Here is an 18825-nt window from a genome sequence, read left to right on the forward strand (position 1 = left end):
AAACCCAAAAAAAAAAAAAAAAAAAAAAAAAAAGAGAGAGAGAGAGAGAGTAGGAAAACTTGGGCCAGGGACTTAGAATGAAAACTTTATCGAGAGAGACAAGAAGGGAGGTTGTCAATGAATCCACTTCTCAAAAGAAGTTTTGCCGGGTATGGTGGTGCACACCTGTAATCCCAGCACTCAGGAGGCTGAGGCAGGAGGATCACTGTGAGTTTGAGACCAGCCTGGGCTATGTAGTGAGTTCCAGGTCAGCCTCAACTATATAGTGAGACCCTGTCTCAAAAAACAATAACAACAAAAAAGAAGTTTTATGGAGCAAAATTACAAGGTGGGTTCAACATGGGTCAAAACTATGATCAATCAATAAGATTACAAGTAGAGTCGCTTAGGTGAGTAATATTGATCCAGTGGGGAAGTAGCTCATGCAGTATGCAGTGCATGGAAAGAGCAAAGACCTCCTTTAGGAAGGGACGGATCGGGGGGTCCTGGTCACCCATGGGGGTCACTGATGCCTAGCTGGACTTTATTGGACCAGGTGGTACCAATTATCTTATCTCCTGGGAAGGTATGTAGGCCTGGTCATTCTGTCCTTATCTCTAATGGATGCGTCTCCAGCCACAGCTGTAATGTGCTCTCATCTCTCCACTGGCTCCCTTGAGGGCCTAGCGCTGTCTGAGTGCACAGAATATGTCCACCTAATTTAGTTATCTATAATGAGATATGGTTCTTTCTCCACCCATAAATCAGGTGCAGTGAGGAGCAGCCTCTACGTGACCTCTGAAACTTGCCTAGTCAACAGTGCGGTCCACCAACAGGCAGTGGTACAGACTCTCAGCCAGGGGTCACAGAGGTGTCTGTAGTCCCAGTTACTTGAGAGTCTGTGTCAGGAAGATTGTGTTTTTTTGATTTGGTTTTTTGGTTTTTTGAGACAGGGTCTCACTATGTAGTTGAGACTGACCTGGAACTCACTATGTAGCCTAGGATGGTCTGGAACTCACAGCGATCCTCCTGCCTCAGCCTCCTGAGTGCTGGGATTATAGGCATGCACCACCCCGCCTGGCTTGTGTCAGGAAGATTAATGGAGCCCAGGAGTTGAGGGGCAGCCTGAACAACATAGTAGGACTTCATCTCTAGGAAGGGAGGGAGGGAGGGAGGGCAGAATCTTAGGCTCCATCCGAGGAATTACAATCTGTACTTAAACAAGATCCTTGGGAGGTGTGAAAGTACAGGGAAGTTGAAAGCACTTTTCCAAAGTGCCTTCCAGTTCTAAAATGCAGTTATTTCACAGTCACTTCAACTCCGTCGCTCCAGAGAAGAAAAAGAAAAAGAAAGAAGGAAAAAAAAAAAAGACAATTCGCCTCATTTGTGCCCATAGCCTGCCCCAGACTTGCCCACGTGAATTCTTGGGAAACACCAGTGAGGATGTGCTGCCACCTTGTGACCATGACCAGCAAATGCACTTAACCTGTGCGGTTCTCGGTAAATGAGCGGGAGTTTAAAGTCCAAGCCTCACGCTGGGACAAGAGAAGCTCAAAGTGCAAAACGAGAGTCGGGCAAGCATCATAGCACAATGTCACGTCTCAAAGGGCTTTCTCTGTTGTTAAAAATCAACTTTATTTTTGCACAAATATCGTGGTATTTTATTGTTCAGTGTTTCAAAGGGCTTTATGTACTACCCGATCCTAAATGTATCATCAGGAAAACCTGAGATCCATGCCCAGCTCTGCCTTTGGAACTGTAGAAATCACCGCGGCGATCACTACTTGCAGACAACCCCTAACTGAACTCTAGCAGTAAACGTGCAGTTTTCCGAGGAAACTTACTTTACTGCCACAGTTCTTTGGCACCCTGAGCCACGCTGTGTCTGACACCCCCCACCCATGAACCCTACTCTCTGTGGGCGCCAAAATAATACCTTTTTTATTTATTTTTATTTTTGGTACCTGGAACCGAACTCGGATCCTTATGCTCGCAAAGCAGGTGGCGGAACCACTGAGCTAAATCCCCGGCCCCCAAATAACAGCTCTTTATACAACAACTCATCAAATACTTGCATCCGCCACCTGCGCCAGGACCCTCCATGGCTGTCTTCCCTCGGGCATCTTCCAAATGATAGGATCTGAAGCCCGTGCTCTCCTGTCACTCTCCCGCGTGTGAAACACAGCGGTCACCTGGGACGTTCGGAATTTTAGGGGTGTCCCCACCGCGGCACCACACAGGACTACCCATCTCCCCAAGCTGGCACCACACCCACATCTAGAAAGCCGAATACCACCGCGGCGGATACTGCATTTGCCTATCTGCGCTGCTGCCCAGTCATCCCCTGTCTGTGTGAGTGTATCTTTTAAATCCCATTTTAGTTTCTAAGAAACACTCATCGGAGCCAGGCACAGTGGTACACACTTGGAATCCCAGCACTAGAGAGATGGAGGAAGAGGGATCGTGAACTCTAGGCCAGCCTAGGCTACATAGGAAGACCCTGACTTTAAAAAACAAAGGAAGAAAGGAAGAAGGAATCTTTTTTGTTTGTTTTCTGAGACAGGGTCTCACTATATAGTTGAGACTGACCTGGAACTCACTAATGTAGCCCAGGCTGGTCTCAACTCACAGCGATCCTCCTGCCTCAGCCTCCCGAGTGCTGGGATCACAGGCGTGTGCCACCACGCCCAGCTAGGAATCTTTAATATGTTATGAACTGTACACTAGAGCAACACAGATGAATAGAACACACACACACACACACACACAAGGTTTGGAGGATCCTCAAAGCTCTGACACTAACGTTTGGGGACCTCTCTCATCAACAGCCTGGGAAAAAACGTTCACTCTTGGTTCCTTGGGCTCAGTTTTCCTCATATCGAGCTCAAAATGACATAGGAGAATGTAAATGTCCCAGATGGTGCTCTCCACCAACATGGTTGGACAGGGCATTTCCTTCTGGTGGGTGGGGGTGGCTGTGAGCTCGTCCACTTCGTTTTGAAAGTGCTCTCTGTCCTACAGGGCCTCGGCACATTGCATGTACAGCAGCCAGAGAGCTTCACAATAACAGAAAATCTAGTAAGAGGGCCGGGGATGTAGCTCAGCAGCATGGTGCCTGTCTGGCAAGGTCCTGAGTTTGATCCCTGGTACCGGAAGCAAAAGAGAAAAGAAAATCTAGCAAGAAACTTGTGTTTCACTCTTGTGGCTTTGGGGCTCACCGACTGACGACGCTGACCTAATCACAGGACCTCCCTGCACTTTAACTTCCATTCCTGCAAAGGGGGACAAGTGTGAGAACTCCTCAGAGACAGCAGCGAGTCTTATTCTCCGGCGTCCACCACCAGGCACACACTGAGCGATCCAGTGTTCAGCGAATTCATGCACGAACACGCGACTATTATTAGAGCAGCACGAGGCACAGAGGTGACTGGCAAATGTTCTTGGCTGTCTGCCAAGTACACTAGAATGGGGAGAGCACATAATAGCCACAGTGGAGTGGTGCCTTCCCCTTACTTGCCCTTTACCGCTCTCTGGGGGAGGGCTTTTGCAAGTCAGGGAAACTCTTTGACACCAATCATGTTTCCGACATGGGCTAGGAGAAGCTGTTAATATTAACCAAAGGAAAGTCCGTTTGTCTTAAGGGTGTTGTATGTCAACAAACCTGAGAGACCCAAATCTGTATCCGGTGATGTGACCCCACCCAAGCCCGTAGAGGGGAAAACCAGAGTGGAAAAAAAAACCAAAAAAAACTTCCTGCCAGTCCGCCAGGGGAGCAGTGGTAGACAGACCAGGCGGACCCAGAGGAAGTTCTCAGCGTGGACTGACAACTTGATGAGGAAAGGAAAGCAACCCCGCTGAGCTCCCTGCGAAGACATAACCACGTATCCACCCTGCCCTCAAATAACCAATTAGCCCCAGCTTAAAACACGCTGCTCTGTTCTCCCCTCTTCTCTGACCCCACCAATCCGAAGTCTACCCCACCTGTGAGACTGAGCTCAGGTTCCACCCAACCCACAGTCCCTCCCAGTCCTCAGCGAACTTCTGCTCTCTCTGAATGTTGGTTCCACTCTTATCTATTGGATTTATAAAGTGAATGGCATCTCCCTGGTTAGGTTTAAGCATCCTGAAAATAGAGACAATTTTAAGAATTTTCCAGAAAGAAGGCATATCAGTGGTTCATGTCAAACCAAACCCAGACCAGCCGGGCATGGTGGCTCACGCCTGTAATCCCAGCACTCGGGAGGCTGAGGCAGGAGGATCTCTGTGAGTTCGAGACCAACCTGACCTATATAGTGAGTTCCAGGTCAGTCTCAACTACATAATGAGACCCTGTCTCAAAAAAACCAAAAAAACAAACCAAACCCAGACCAAGCCCAAGACTTAAACTTGAGAATAGCTTTCATCTCTTAGCTCAATTCTCCAATGTGGCAATAGGCCAGGTTGTCTTGAAAACTGAGAGGGTAGGAATAACCTAACAAAAATTAAAAAGGGTTTGATCAGTGCCTTGTCTTTTCCCTACTACTGGGGAAACAAAATCATATCACCTTTTCTCACGACTGCCCGAAGGCCTCCAGAAGGGCTCCTTGTTAACTCTCCCTTCAGCCCTCACAGTATCAAACTCAGCCTCTCCTCTTTCTCTGACACATCCCTCAAGTCTCTGGGATAGAGCCCACGTTTATAAGTGCTGCTCATCTTCTATGACCGTTATTTGGATCTTGAATGCCACCAAAGCTCAGTCTCTAGCCTGTGGTGTAACTGGGAAGTGATGAAACCTTCAGGAGATGAAGCCCACTAAAAGAAAGTTAGGGCCTCAGAGACGTGTCCTTAAAGAGGATATTGAGACCCTGGCCCCTTCCTGTCTCTGCTTCCTGGCTCCCATGAGGCAAACAGTTCCCCCTGCCATGTGCACCCACCATGATCATGGACCAAAACCAACAGCCAAAATAAACCTTTCCTCTTATGAACTGACATTCTCAGGTGTTTTGTTTTGTTTTGTCACCCACCATGATCATGGACCAAAACCAACAGCCAAAATAAACCTTTCCTCTTATGAACTGACAATCTCAGGTGTTTTGCTGCATGATGGGAAGCTGACTAACACTATAACCCTTAGTGTTTACTAAAGTTTGTTTTGTTTTGTTTTCTGAGAAAGGGTCTCACTACGTAGGTGACACTGACCTGGAACTCACTATGTAGCCCAGGCTGGTCTCGAACTCACAGTGATCCTCCTGCCTCAGCCTCCTGAGTACTGGGATTACAGGTGTGCGCCACCACACCCGGCCTACTAAAGTATTCTTACTTCTCTTCTTTTTCCTGGAGATCTTCCCAACCAAGGTTTGGTGCCAGAAGCCACAGCTGCCTGGGCAAACACACTTTACAGCCATCACCATCTTCCCAATGAACCACGAGGAGGTTTGCTTTTACCAGTGGACCAGGAGCAACATCGCCCTTTCCTCATCCTGCCCTTCTGCAACTTTACAGGGCTACAGAGTTGGTGCAACAAGGTAAAGACGGGGCCCCTGTCCAAGCAGTAGCATTACTATTGCTATCCCTTGCCAAGGGTAGAAGTGGAGATGACAGAGGGGAAACACACACGTCCCTCTCTCTTCTGCTAACCCTTCGTGGCCACTTTCTTGCTAGAAACTGTCACTAAATTTTATAAGGAAATTTCAAACTAGAAAAAGCTCTTGAGGGAGAAATCATAGCACATCATGGGGTGGGAGGCAAGAAGGAGGGCGGGAGGGGACAAGTACAGCTGTCAAGCGATCAGATCAGTCGTTTCCTAAGTTCTTAAGAATGCTGCGTTTCTTTTGTTTGACCAGTCTCACCTCCCAGATTCCTGTAAAGCACCTGGCCCAATCTGTTACCTAACAACCCAGACAGCGTCATCTCACCTGTTCTTACCCTTTCTTGAGAACACTGGGGCAGTATTAAAGCCCAGACCACTACGCCAACTACCGCATCTGAGCCGTTCCCAGGAACCAGGAGCCACTGCCTGGGATTCAGACATTCTGCAAGCAACTTTCAGCAGCACTGACAGCCACCATGAAGGTGACAATCTCCTTTCTCTTCCTGTTGCTGCCACTGATTCTGATGTCCATGGTCTCTAGCAGCCCAAATACAGGTAAAAAAAAATTTTTTTTAAGATTAATTTTTCTGTGAAGAGGGGGAAGAGGTTTAAAAAAAAAAGGTGGCAAAACAAGCCACACATGCTTTAAAGAGGAGCTACAAAGATATGGGTCAAGATACCTTTCTCAGCACCAGTTTCCTCATTTAGAAAAAGGAGGCAACAGTACCTTAGTGAAGGGTGTTGAGAGAGTTAAAAGGGTGTTGTACATGAAGGGGTCTGCAACTATAGCTGGCAAAATATTTACCTCACGCACAGGTGCACAACGCACCCTAGATCGACCAGGACGTGCTGACCTTACTTTTTCTCCAATGCCCTTTCCAGAACAGTAATGAACTTCCCCAGGGCCTCCTGCTGTCCAGGATACTACACATGCCACCAGCAGCTTCTAGTGCTATAATAGGTGGGAAAAATCCTGTCACCAGACCATACCGCTACGGACGCCTCAGCCTTGGTTAGTGGTTCCGCCTGCGCTCCAGTTTTCACCACAGCCAGAGTGGCCCAGATCTTCCCAAAATAATCCACAGGAGAGAGATTATTCTCACTTATAGTTGATTTGAGAGCACCATCTCCCCAAGATCTACTTTTAAGGTGAAATAGCTTGTTGCATACAAAGCATCAGCTTGGTCCTAAAATTAGGAGAAGTTCCACCCTACGCCATCCTAATTTCAAAGTTCCCCTCCTTTTCAGAGCCCTCCCCAGGAGCTGCTGAGTCCCACATCCCTAGGTCCCAGGCCACCACTCAGGAAGGGAAAGCTTTTCCAAGACTATGACAGACACCCGGGCTTCAGCCCTCAGCTGGCTCAGTGCTCCGGCCTGGACCTGCTTTACCAACTCACTAACCAACACTCCATGCACCCCACAAAGGAGGGTGTAGTCCTGGGCGGGTTCTGTGTCCTCCCACCAGCTAAGCTTTGCTCACACATTCAACTCAAAACCCAACTCCTCCCCACCGCCTCCCTTGGTCCCTGCCACAGCCAGACATGAGTCTCCCTTCTCAGAGCACACTCGGCCCTATTGCATTTGTTACGTTTTTGTCTCGGACCGGAAGTGTGTGCGTGCCTCTCCTGCCCTGATCCCTGCCTTTGCAGAGTGTGACCCCCTTCGGTGGCACAAAAGCCGGTGTATTGTTTCTACAGCCCTCACACCATCCAGCACACTACTCGGTAAATATTAGCTAAGTCCTCACGTTTCTAAGTTCCAACTTTTGCCCTTTTAAGATTCAACACTAGGATCCGATAGCCGCTCTGTTGACATTTGGAGCTGAACAATTCTTTGTCGTAGGGGCTGTTCTGTGTATGGTAAGATGTTTAGCAGCAACTAGATAACGTCCACCCATTGGGTGCCCCTTAAGAAAGCTCCCACACGCACCCTACCCCTTCAGAAAGCTAAAAATATCTCCAGACATTGCCAAATGGGAGCAAGGAACAGAGCCCTATCCGCGAATCACTCCTCTATGCCAACAGTTCTGAAATTTAGGGCCATACGGAGACTCAGCCTTAGGGTTAGGGGATCTGAATCCAAACCTTGGCTCTGCCGCTTAACTTTTGTGAACCTCAGTTTTATCATCTTAAAAATCAGTAAAATGCCAATTATCACACAGACTTGTGAAGATTAAGTGAATCTATAACGTGTATTTAGAAGGTGTTCAATAAATGAGCAGAGTCTTATTTGTAAAGCAGCTCTTAAAGCACAAGGACGATGAACTGGGGAAGAGCAGCCCTGTCGCCAGGTGGCGCTATCACAAACGCCCTGGAATGGGCAGCCGTGGAAATTAAGCACGGCTTCCCAGCAAGCAGTTTCTTCTGATTGCCAGCCTAAATTTGAACCAATGAGCGACCAGAGGAAATGAGCCCGCCCCCCACTCTCTAAAACAATCCTCAAAATAAAATCTGATCTTACTTTATATCTCTAGAAATAACCACATCTGTGCTCACCACAGTATTCTTTTCACAAGGGAAAGGGTAAAAAAATAAACAGGTAAGAATATATGAGAATATTAGGAGATAAATCACAACAATAGATAATTCACTACTTATATCATCACTTAATCATAAAATTACTATTAATAAGCAGACATGTGTTAAGAACTCATGCTTCAGGCATTTTTCTCAGCGTTCCACACATACGGCCATCATCTCATTTTGTCCTCACAAATCTAACGTACTTTTATATTTTTAATTTTTTACTTTTCATGCTTTCAAAAAGTTTACAAAAATAGAGTTCCAGTATATTGTTCCTCTGGATTATTTCAAATAACCTTACATAATCATAACAAGATTATCAAAACCAGGAAACTGGCACACTAAGGATAATTAATTCACAAACATTCAAATTTTGTTAATAACCCAAATAAAGTCCTTTTCCTTTCTTCCTTCCCCCCACCCCCGGTATCGGGGATCGAACTCAGGACTTTGTGCTTGCAAGGCAGTCGCGGAGCCACTGAGCTAAGTCGCCGGCCCCTGATGTTCTTTTTCTACTCCAGAGTGCAATCCAGAATCCCACACTAAATAAAACTTCCATGTGCCCTTACTCTCCTCCACTCTAGGGTGGTTTCTCGGTCTTTCCTTATCTTCCAAGACCTTGACTGAAAAAAAAAAACCCTTCAAAATACTTTGTAGTGTGTCCTCAATTTGAATTTATCCAATATTTTCTCCTTATTAAGTTCAGGCTATGGATCTGGGGCAAGAATACCACAAAGGGACAGATACACGCTCGGTACAGGAGGCCTAGGATATTGCTAGCTTGTTACTGGTGATGGTAAATGGTTAAGGTGGTGTCTGTTAAGTTGCAACTGTATTTTTCTCCTTATACCTTGTGGAGAGATACCTGGTTTGTTTGTTTGTTTGTTGGGCAGTTGGGAGGGTTGTTGTGGTGGTGTTTTGTTTTGTTTTGTTTTGGGGGGGTTGCTTTAGTTTTTGGGTGGCGGTAGTAGTTATTTTTGTTGTTTTTTGTACCAGGGATCAAACTGAGAACCTTGCACTTGCAAGGCAGGTGCTGTGCCACTGAGCTAAATCCCCGGCTGTATTTTGTTTTTTGAGACAGGGCCTCTCCGGCCTTCTACTCATTACATAGCCCAGGCTGGCTTCCACTTACTGCACGCCTCCTGCCTCAGCCTCCCAGGTGCTGGGATTATGTGCTATCACACCCAGCCAAGGAGAGGTACCTTAATATTATTAAAATATCCTGCTTCTTATACTTTTACCCACTAAGGTGTTGTTTTGTTTTTGAGGTAGGTCTTGAACTCACTATGTAGCCCAGGCTGGCCTTGAACTCACGGCCATCCTCCTGCTTCAGGGCTGTGATTACAGGCATGTGCCACCGCACCCAGCTAACCATTAAGTTTTGGGATTTATTCATAACTCTTGCTAACAACAGTTGTTACTGTGGCATTAGCCAAATAATGATTTTTCCATTTCCATCATTCTTTCTACATTTTTTTTTTTTTCTGTACCAGGGACTGAACTCAGGACCTTGTGCTTGCCAGGCAGGCGCGGTGCCACTGAGCTGCATCCCTGACCTTTCTACATTTATTAAGTGGAATTTTACTATAAAAAGAGTTATTCTTCCTCCTTTCATTATTTATTCAACTATCTATATCAATATGGACTTATGAGGTATAATCCATTATATCATTATTTATTGTGTTGTTCATATTGTCTCTAAATTGGCCCTTGGGAGCTCCTTCGAGGTGGCTTCTATGACCTTTTAATATCCTCATCGTTTTTCGAGAAGTTCCTTATTTTCTGACACTAAAAGATGTTCCAGGCTCATGTTACACTTCACTGTCCCAGCCCTGGAACGAGTCATCTCTCCAGGGAGCCCTAGTTCCTTTGGTAGAGAAAGCTATTTACAAACCATAGGTGCTAAATGTTTTTGTTTTGGTTGGTACTGATGATTTAACTCGGGACCTCACACTTACAAGGTAGGCAGCGGAACCACTGAGATAAATCCCCTCCCCACAAATACTAAATGCGCCCTTTGCTAGGACCGTAGGTGCCGTCACTTCTAGGCCCCCTAGTGGACAGAGCTAGAAAATAACATACAGGACCAGGGCTTTAGCTCAGGGGTGCTACCACCTGCCTCACAAGTGCAAGGTCGCAAGTTTGACCCTCAGCACCAAACAAACAAGCAAAAACATATTCATATACTAGCAGCCATATTTTAAAAACTACTGGTAGGTAAATTAAGGAATATAGAAGTTAAGCAAATTGTCCAAAACTCACAAAGCAAAGGTGTGGTAGAACTAGAAAATCAAAATAATATAGATGTACCAGAAATGCTAACAAGTGTAAGTAACTTTCACATATACATATGGAAATATGTACATCCGTCAGCAGAAAGCCACCAGTATAGATACAGTCTTTGGAAAACAACTAGACATCCACAGTAATAACCACAATAATAACCAGCATGTACTGAAAACCTGTCTGGTAGCTGGGCACTCACAGGACCGCATTTATTCCTCACAACTCTGAAAGGTGGCTATTCCTATCCTCATTTTACAAATCAGGGAAAGCCAGTGTCATGACGCAGGCCCAAAATCCCAACACAAGGCTGAGGCAAGAGGATGATGAGTTCGAGACCAGCCTGGGCTATAGAACGAGTCCAGGGCCAGGTTGGACTACACTGCAAGATCCTGTCCAAAAACAAATGAGGAAACTGAGAACTGAGGTCACAAGTGACTTATCTAAGATGATATAATTAGGTGACAGAGCCACTAGTTAACCCCAGATCTACTTAGATATAAAGTTCATGTTTATTCCACTGTATCAGTGGTTCCCAAAAGCAATTTTAGGTAGAATGTAAATTTGTCTATTTTCATTTACTTTTTATTTTTATTTTTGGAACCAGGGACTGAACTTGGATCCTTGCACTGTGAGGAAGGTGACAGAACCACTGAGCTAAATCCCAGGCCCTGCATGTTTTATTTTAATGGTTATGTTTATTTTCCATACATGTCAGAAAAAAATCTAAGTATACATCCAACCTGTACTTTCACAGATAATATCACATAAGAAGAGCTGTTTTGCAAAGTAAACTTAGAGTATGAAAGTATGAAGTAAATAACACTATAGCCTGTAGAAGCTGTAGAAAAAAATGTCATAGATGGTGGTCTATAAATGTCTGAAGTAGCACGAAGCTTCATTTTCATTTCCACCAACTAAACGAAAGTTACCTGGGGTCACAGAAAGAAAGAGACAAGAATCTTGGATTTGGGTTTTATTCTTAGATTATCACCACAACCTTAGTGAACTTGGGCATTTCATTTGTCCTCTCTGGGCCTCAGTTTCCTCAACTGAAAATAAAGGAGGTAGAGATTTAATCAACTGATACTGCCCTTTTGAAAGCAATTTGATAAGATCAATAAACATAAAAAAAACTATTCTTAACTTCTGACCAGTAATTCTATTTTCCAAGAAAATCACAAAATTTCGAAGACAGCTACATAACAAAGAACTTCATCAATATCTAAAAATATTCAAATATCCAGCAATAGGAAAACTCTTAGATAATTTAGAACATATTTACTGGGAGTACTATACAGTCGTTAAAAATACCTGTTATGGTCAGGCATGGAGGCACACATCTGTAATCCGGCCCTCTGGGAGGCTGAGACAGAAGGATCACAGGTTCAAGCCCATTGTGAGTAACTTAGCATTTTAGGAACACCCTATCTCAAATTTTTAAAAAACTAACAAAGGGTTGGGAATGTAGGTCAGTGCAAAAGTCCTGGGTACTGAAAAAAAAGTCTATGATGAAAATGATATAGTAACATGCTTTGTGAAGTGAGGAAAAAGTGCATAAGTTTGTTCACATACTGTGATTATCACTATATAAAAAGAATACACAAGTATACCAAAATACCAAGAGTTAGTAAGAATAATGTGTTATTTACTGTACCTTCAAGATTTTCTTTTTTTTTCTTTTTTTTGGTGGGGTACTGGGGATCAAACTCGGGTCCTTGCACTTGCGAGGCAGGCAGTGGAACCACTGAGCTAAATCCCTGGTCTAAGAATTTCTCTAGAATATTTGTATTACACTTAGAATGAAAAACTTTCTCAAGACATTCAATTAAGTAATCTCCAAGTTTGCTTTTCACCCTAATATTTTGTGGTGCTTTTTTTTCTGGAACAAGGAGGAGAGGTCACATAAGAGTAAAATATTAGAAAAATTCCGGTGGCACGGGCTCCACTTGTTTAAAATATTTTAACAGCTCTCAAAACAGCACAGAGAACATCTGGATATTCACCCTTGGAGAGAGGAAGCAACACCCTGCATCTGAGTGGCATAAAGGGCACAAGTCTGGGAAACCAGGCCACATGACCCATAAGGGCCTGCTCCAAATAACTTGTTTGTCTACTTATTGAGCAAATATTTGCCAAATACCCATCAAGCACCAGGAGCTTTGTAGCTGAATGAGGACTACACAATTCATTCTACTGTTCTGAAGGAGAAAGACTTCTCCTGAGTTTCCTAGAACAGTCCTAAGAGAATAGCTGAGACTGGATGGCTTAAGCCGCAGAAATTTATTTTCTCAGGGTTCTGGAGGCTGAACATCTAAGGGGTCGGCAGGTGTGCCAGCATGCAGGTGTGGGGGCCTATGTCCATGGTCTGCAAATAGCTGCTGTCTTTGTTTGGGCTGATATTACAAAGCGCCACAGACAGTAGCTTATGAACAACAAAAATGTATTTCCCATAACTCTGGAGGCAGGATTTCTGAGCTCAGAGCAAGAAGTCTCTTGCAGCCTGAACACAGCCAGCTTCTTGTATTTTGACCTGGCGGGAGGGCTCTCTCTGGGGTCCCTTGATTAGGGCACTAATCCCAGTAATGAGGGCTCCACCTTCACAACCCAATGGTCCCCCAAAGACCCCTTTCCTAATACCATCACATCGAGAGTTAAGATTTCAACATGATACTGCACAAAAGCACACCAGTGGATCAACAAGACAGCACAGAGGATTCAGAAACAACTCCGGGCACATCCAGCCATCTGACTTATGACAAAGGAGCCAAAAACATACACTGGAGGAAAGGCAGCCTTTTTATCACGTGGTGCTGGGAAAACTGGCCATCCCCATGCACAAGAGTAAATCTAGAGCCATGTCTCTCACCATGCACTTAACTAAAATCAAAATGGATCGATAATCTAAGTTTTAAAACAGAAACATGTATGCTGCTGGAAGATAAAATAGGTAAAACTCTTGAAGACACAGGTGTAGGCAAGGATTTTCTTAAATAGAACCCGGATTGCTCAAGGAGTAATGTCAACAAATGGGATTATATTAAACTAAAAAGCTTCTGCACAGCACATGAAACAACCAAGAGTGAAAAGACAACCTACAGAATGAGGGAAAGATTTTTGCCAGTTATTCCTTGGGCAGAGGACTAATAGCTAAAATACATAAAGAACTCAAAAAAATCAGATGCCCCACCTCATCAGCTGAACATGGTGGCACAGGTCTGTAATCCAGATGCTTGGAGGATGAGGCAGGAGAATCACTGTGAGTTTGAGCTAGCCTGAACTACATGGCAAGATCCTGTCTCAAAAAACATCCTAAAATAAATTAGAGCCAGGCGTGGTGGCTCATGCCTGTAACCCCAGCACTCAGGAGGCTGAGGCAGAAGGATCGCTGTGAGTCTGAGACCAGCCTGGGCTACATAAGTGAGTTCCAGTTCAGTCTCAACTACACAGTGAGACCCTGTCTCAAACAAACAAACAAACAACAACAACAAAAAAATTAGACACTCCCCAAGTTAAAAGACCCAATCAAAAAATGGGCAACTTAAACGAACAGATACTTTTCAGAAGTACAAATGACCAATAAATACATTTTTAAAATTTCAGCATCTCGGGCCATTCAAGAAATACAAATTAGGGCCAGGGGTTTGGCTCAGTGGTTCTGCTGCCTGCCTTGCAAGCACAAGGGCCTGAGTTCGATCCTCGGTACAAACAAACAAAAAAAAAATTAAAGGAATACTAAGAATCTTGGATTTGGGTTTTATTCTTAGATTATCACCACAACCTTAGTGAACTTGGGCATTTCATTTGTCCTCTCTGGGCCTCAGTTTCCTCAACTGAAAATAAAGGAGGTAGAGATTTAATCAACTGATACTGCCCTTTTGAAAGCAATTTGATAAGATCAATAAACATAAAAAAAACTATTCTTAACTTCTGACCAGTAATTCTATTTTCCAAGAAAATCACAAAATTTCGAAGACAGCTACATAACAAAGAACTTCATCAATATCTAAAAATATTCAAATATCCAGCAATAGGAAAACTCTTAGATAATTTAGAACATATTTACTGGGAGTACTATACAGTCGTTAAAAATACCTGTTATGGTCAGGCATGGAGGCACACATCTGTAATCCGGCCCTCTGGGAGGCTGAGACAGAAGGATCACAGGTTCAAGCCCATTGTGAGTAACTTAGCATTTTAGGAACACCCTATCTCAAATTTTTAAAAAACTAACAAAGGGTTGGGAATGTAGGTCAGTGCAAAAGTCCTGGGTACTGAAAAAAAAGTCTATGATGAAAATGATATAGTAACATGCTTTGTGAAGTGAGGAAAAAGTGCATAAGTTTGTTCACATACTGTGATTATCACTATATAAAAAGAATACACAAGTATACCAAAATACCAAGAGTTAGTAAGAATAATGTGTTATTTACTGTACCTTCAAGATTTTCTTTTTTTTTCTTTTTTTTGGTGGGGTACTGGGGATCAAACTCGGGTCCTTGCACTTGCGAGGCAGGCAGTGGAACCACTGAGCTAAATCCCTGGTCTAAGAATTTCTCTAGAATATTTGTATTACACTTAGAATGAAAAACTTTCTCAAGACATTCAATTAAGTAATCTCCAAGTTTGCTTTTCACCCTAATATTTTGTGGTGCTTTTTTTTCTGGAACAAGGAGGAGAGGTCACATAAGAGTAAAATATTAGAAAAATTCCGGTGGCACGGGCTCCACTTGTTTAAAATATTTTAACAGCTCTCAAAACAGCACAGAGAACATCTGGATATTCACCCTTGGAGAGAGGAAGCAACACCCTGCATCTGAGTGGCATAAAGGGCACAAGTCTGGGAAACCAGGCCACATGACCCATAAGGGCCTGCTCCAAATAACTTGTTTGTCTACTTATTGAGCAAATATTTGCCAAATACCCATCAAGCACCAGGAGCTTTGTAGCTGAATGAGGACTACACAATTCATTCTACTGTTCTGAAGGAGAAAGACTTCTCCTGAGTTTCCTAGAACAGTCCTAAGAGAATAGCTGAGACTGGATGGCTTAAGCCGCAGAAATTTATTTTCTCAGGGTTCTGGAGGCTGAACATCTAAGGGGTCGGCAGGTGTGCCAGCATGCAGGTGTGGGGGCCTATGTCCATGGTCTGCAAATAGCTGCTGTCTTTGTTTGGGCTGATATTACAAAGCGCCACAGACAGTAGCTTATGAACAACAAAAATGTATTTCCCATAACTCTGGAGGCAGGATTTCTGAGCTCAGAGCAAGAAGTCTCTTGCAGCCTGAACACAGCCAGCTTCTTGTATTTTGACCTGGCGGGAGGGCTCTCTCTGGGGTCCCTTGATTAGGGCACTAATCCCAGTAATGAGGGCTCCACCTTCACAACCCAATGGTCCCCCAAAGACCCCTTTCCTAATACCATCACATCGAGAGTTAAGATTTCAACATGATACTGCACAAAAGCACACCAGTGGATCAACAAGACAGCACAGAGGATTCAGAAACAACTCCGGGCACATCCAGCCATCTGACTTATGACAAAGGAGCCAAAAACATACACTGGAGGAAAGGCAGCCTTTTTATCACGTGGTGCTGGGAAAACTGGCCATCCCCATGCACAAGAGTAAATCTAGAGCCATGTCTCTCACCATGCACTTAACTAAAATCAAAATGGATCGATAATCTAAGTTTTAAAACAGAAACATGTATGCTGCTGGAAGATAAAATAGGTAAAACTCTTGAAGACACAGGTGTAGGCAAGGATTTTCTTAAATAGAACCCGGATTGCTCAAGGAGTAATGTCAACAAATGGGATTATATTAAACTAAAAAGCTTCTGCACAGCACATGAAACAACCAAGAGTGAAAAGACAACCTACAGAATGAGGGAAAGATTTTTGCCAGTTATTCCTTGGGCAGAGGACTAATAGCTAAAATACATAAAGAACTCAAAAAAATCAGATGCCCCACCTCATCAGCTGAACATGGTGGCACAGGTCTGTAATCCAGATGCTTGGAGGATGAGGCAGGAGAATCACTGTGAGTTTGAGCTAGCCTGAACTACATGGCAAGATCCTGTCTCAAAAAACATCCTAAAATAAATTAGAGCCAGGCGTGGTGGCTCATGCCTGTAACCCCAGCACTCAGGAGGCTGAGGCAGAAGGATCGCTGTGAGTCTGAGACCAGCCTGGGCTACATAAGTGAGTTCCAGTTCAGTCTCAACTACACAGTGAGACCCTGTCTCAAACAAACAAACAAACAACAACAACAAAAAAATTAGACACTCCCCAAGTTAAAAGACCCAATCAAAAAATGGGCAACTTAAACGAACAGATACTTTTCAGAAGTACAAATGACCAATAAATACATTTTTAAAATTTCAGCATCTCGGGCCATTCAAGAAATACAAATTAGGGCCAGGGGTTTGGCTCAGTGGTTCTGCTGCCTGCCTTGCAAGCACAAGGGCCTGAGTTCGATCCTCGGTACAAACAAACAAAAAAAAAATTAAAGGAATACTAATAGTCCATCTTAATCCATAAAGAATGCCTATTACCAAAACATCAAATAATAATGAATGCTGTTAAAGTTTCAAGGGGGAAGAAAACTTTCTGCATCGCTGGTGGAGATGTAAGGAATCACTGCCATGTGGAATTCAGTATGGAGAAGTCTCAAAAATGAAAAATAGATTTTCCAAGGACCTTCCTGAAAATGTTAAAGATGTCATACTACAGTGTTATAGGTATACCCATATTGATAGCAGCACAATTCATAATAGCAAAATCTGTGCCAGGGATTTAGCTCAGTGGTTCCGCTGCCTGCCTCACACTCGCAAGGACCCGTGTTCAAAAAATAATAGTGAAATCTTAGGGCCTATATGTCCATCAACAGATGAGTAGACAAAGAAAATGTGGTATTTTACACAAGTGGAATAGTACTGTGCCGTAAAGAAGGACAGGTATAAGTCATTTGTAAGGAAATGGATGAACTGTAAGACCGTAATGTTAAATGCAATGAAACAGACACACAAGCTTAAATACGAGAAACCCAAAATATAAGTAAAGAGGGACTTTTCTGTGTGTCCAAATCTCGTCTTCTCTTAAGGACATCAGTCAGATAGGAGTGGGGCCCACCACAGCAGCCCCAATTTAACTTAATCACATCTTAATCACCCTGTCTCCCAATACAGTCATTCTGAGGGGTTGGAAGTTGGAAGCTTTAACATGTGAACCTTGGCGGACATGGTCTACTCTATAATCGATTTCAAACAAACTATAGTTGGAGGAAGTTTGAGCTATATTCAAATACAATGGGAACCATGTGAAAGGAACAATCGATCACGATAGGAAATATCAGAAACTACTACAGAGGTGTCATGTGTGCCCAGTTTTAGTGAGAACCTCACATCTCTATGCTGTCACCCTTGATTGTCATGAAAATATTTTACAGTCAGGTGCAGCGGCGGCCACCTGTAGTCCCAGCTACTTGGGAGGTTGGAGCAGGAGGACTGCTAGAGCCTAGGAGTTCGAGGACAGCCTAAGCAATACAGTGAGATCCAAAAACAATCTTTTAGGCATCACAGTAAACTAGGCTTGAGTAAAGGCCAAAAAAGAATGTATTTCTTCCCAAGGAAGAAACATAAATGACATCCTGATAAAGTTGAACAGGGATTTTTTTTTCAGCTTTAATTGAGTTTATTGGTGCATTTTAGGACTACAGTACAATTACATTCATTGTTGGGATCTCGCACCTCTACATGACAAGTCTTGATTCTCATTTTTCCCCTTACCCCTGCCCTCCCTTTAGGGATTGTGGGTTCAACTATAGCAACTTGGAGGTCCGGTGGAAATCTTGATTTGTGGAATAATATGCTTCTTGCTACCACTCCTTACGTCATAAATATTTTACCGTAGGGCACGGGCGGAAAGGTTACAGTCTTGGTAAACCCCCACCTTGTATCCTTTCTTCCATCCAGAAGACATTCTTTCTTCTCCTACCTTCAGCTAAGCTTTCCTCTAGGCTAAGTATTGGGGGTGGGGGTGTACCAGGGATTGAATTCAGGAACTTGTGCTTGCAAGGCAGGCGGCAGAGCCGCTGAGCTAAATCCCCCGCCCTCCTCTAGGCTAAATTTTAAACCTCAACTCCTTATCCATTTAAAATGCTTCTCTCCAGAAATACCCTAGATCCTCCAAGTAAAAGAGCAGGTGAAACAGAACTAGCGCCATCAGCAGACCTTTTCTGTCAGCCCCTTTCCCTTTCCAGTGCTCGGGAGTAACCTGTTTCCTCTCAACAGGGGTCGCCAGAGACCACAGGGACAGACGCCAGGCTTCTGGGAGGTGGCTGCAAGAAGGCGGCCAAGAATGTGAGTGCAAAGGTCAGTCACTCGGCATCCACGACAACGGTGGCACCGCCGTGCCTTCAGCTCTCTCCCTTGGGCTCCTCTGGGACCTACGCATCTGCCGTGAGCTGACCGC

General features: G+C 44.1%; 2 protein-coding genes across 3 annotated transcripts in view; one reads left to right on the plus strand and one right to left on the minus strand.

The window, feature by feature from the left end:
* Dmac2 (distal membrane arm assembly complex 2) overlaps positions 1-18825 on the minus strand; it is a 163345-nt gene that overhangs the window by 118348 nt on the left and 26172 nt on the right. The window lies entirely within an intron of this gene.
* Cxcl17 (C-X-C motif chemokine ligand 17) overlaps positions 5414-18825 on the plus strand; it is a 16218-nt gene continuing 2806 nt past the window's right edge. Inside the window, exons 1-3 of the mRNA XM_010623332.2 lie at positions 5414-5483; positions 5802-6103; positions 18645-18725. Coding sequence (XP_010621634.1) covers positions 6025-6103; positions 18645-18725 — 160 coding nt within the window. The 5' untranslated portion in view covers positions 5414-5483; positions 5802-6024. The remainder of the gene's footprint in view (positions 5484-5801; positions 6104-18644; positions 18726-18825) is intronic.

Source organism: Fukomys damarensis, unplaced genomic scaffold (genome assembly GCF_012274545.1).
Source record: "Fukomys damarensis isolate Sample0158 unplaced genomic scaffold, DMR_v1.0_HiC HiC_scaffold_19, whole genome shotgun sequence".
Classification (NCBI taxonomy): Eukaryota; Metazoa; Chordata; class Mammalia; order Rodentia; family Bathyergidae; genus Fukomys; species Fukomys damarensis.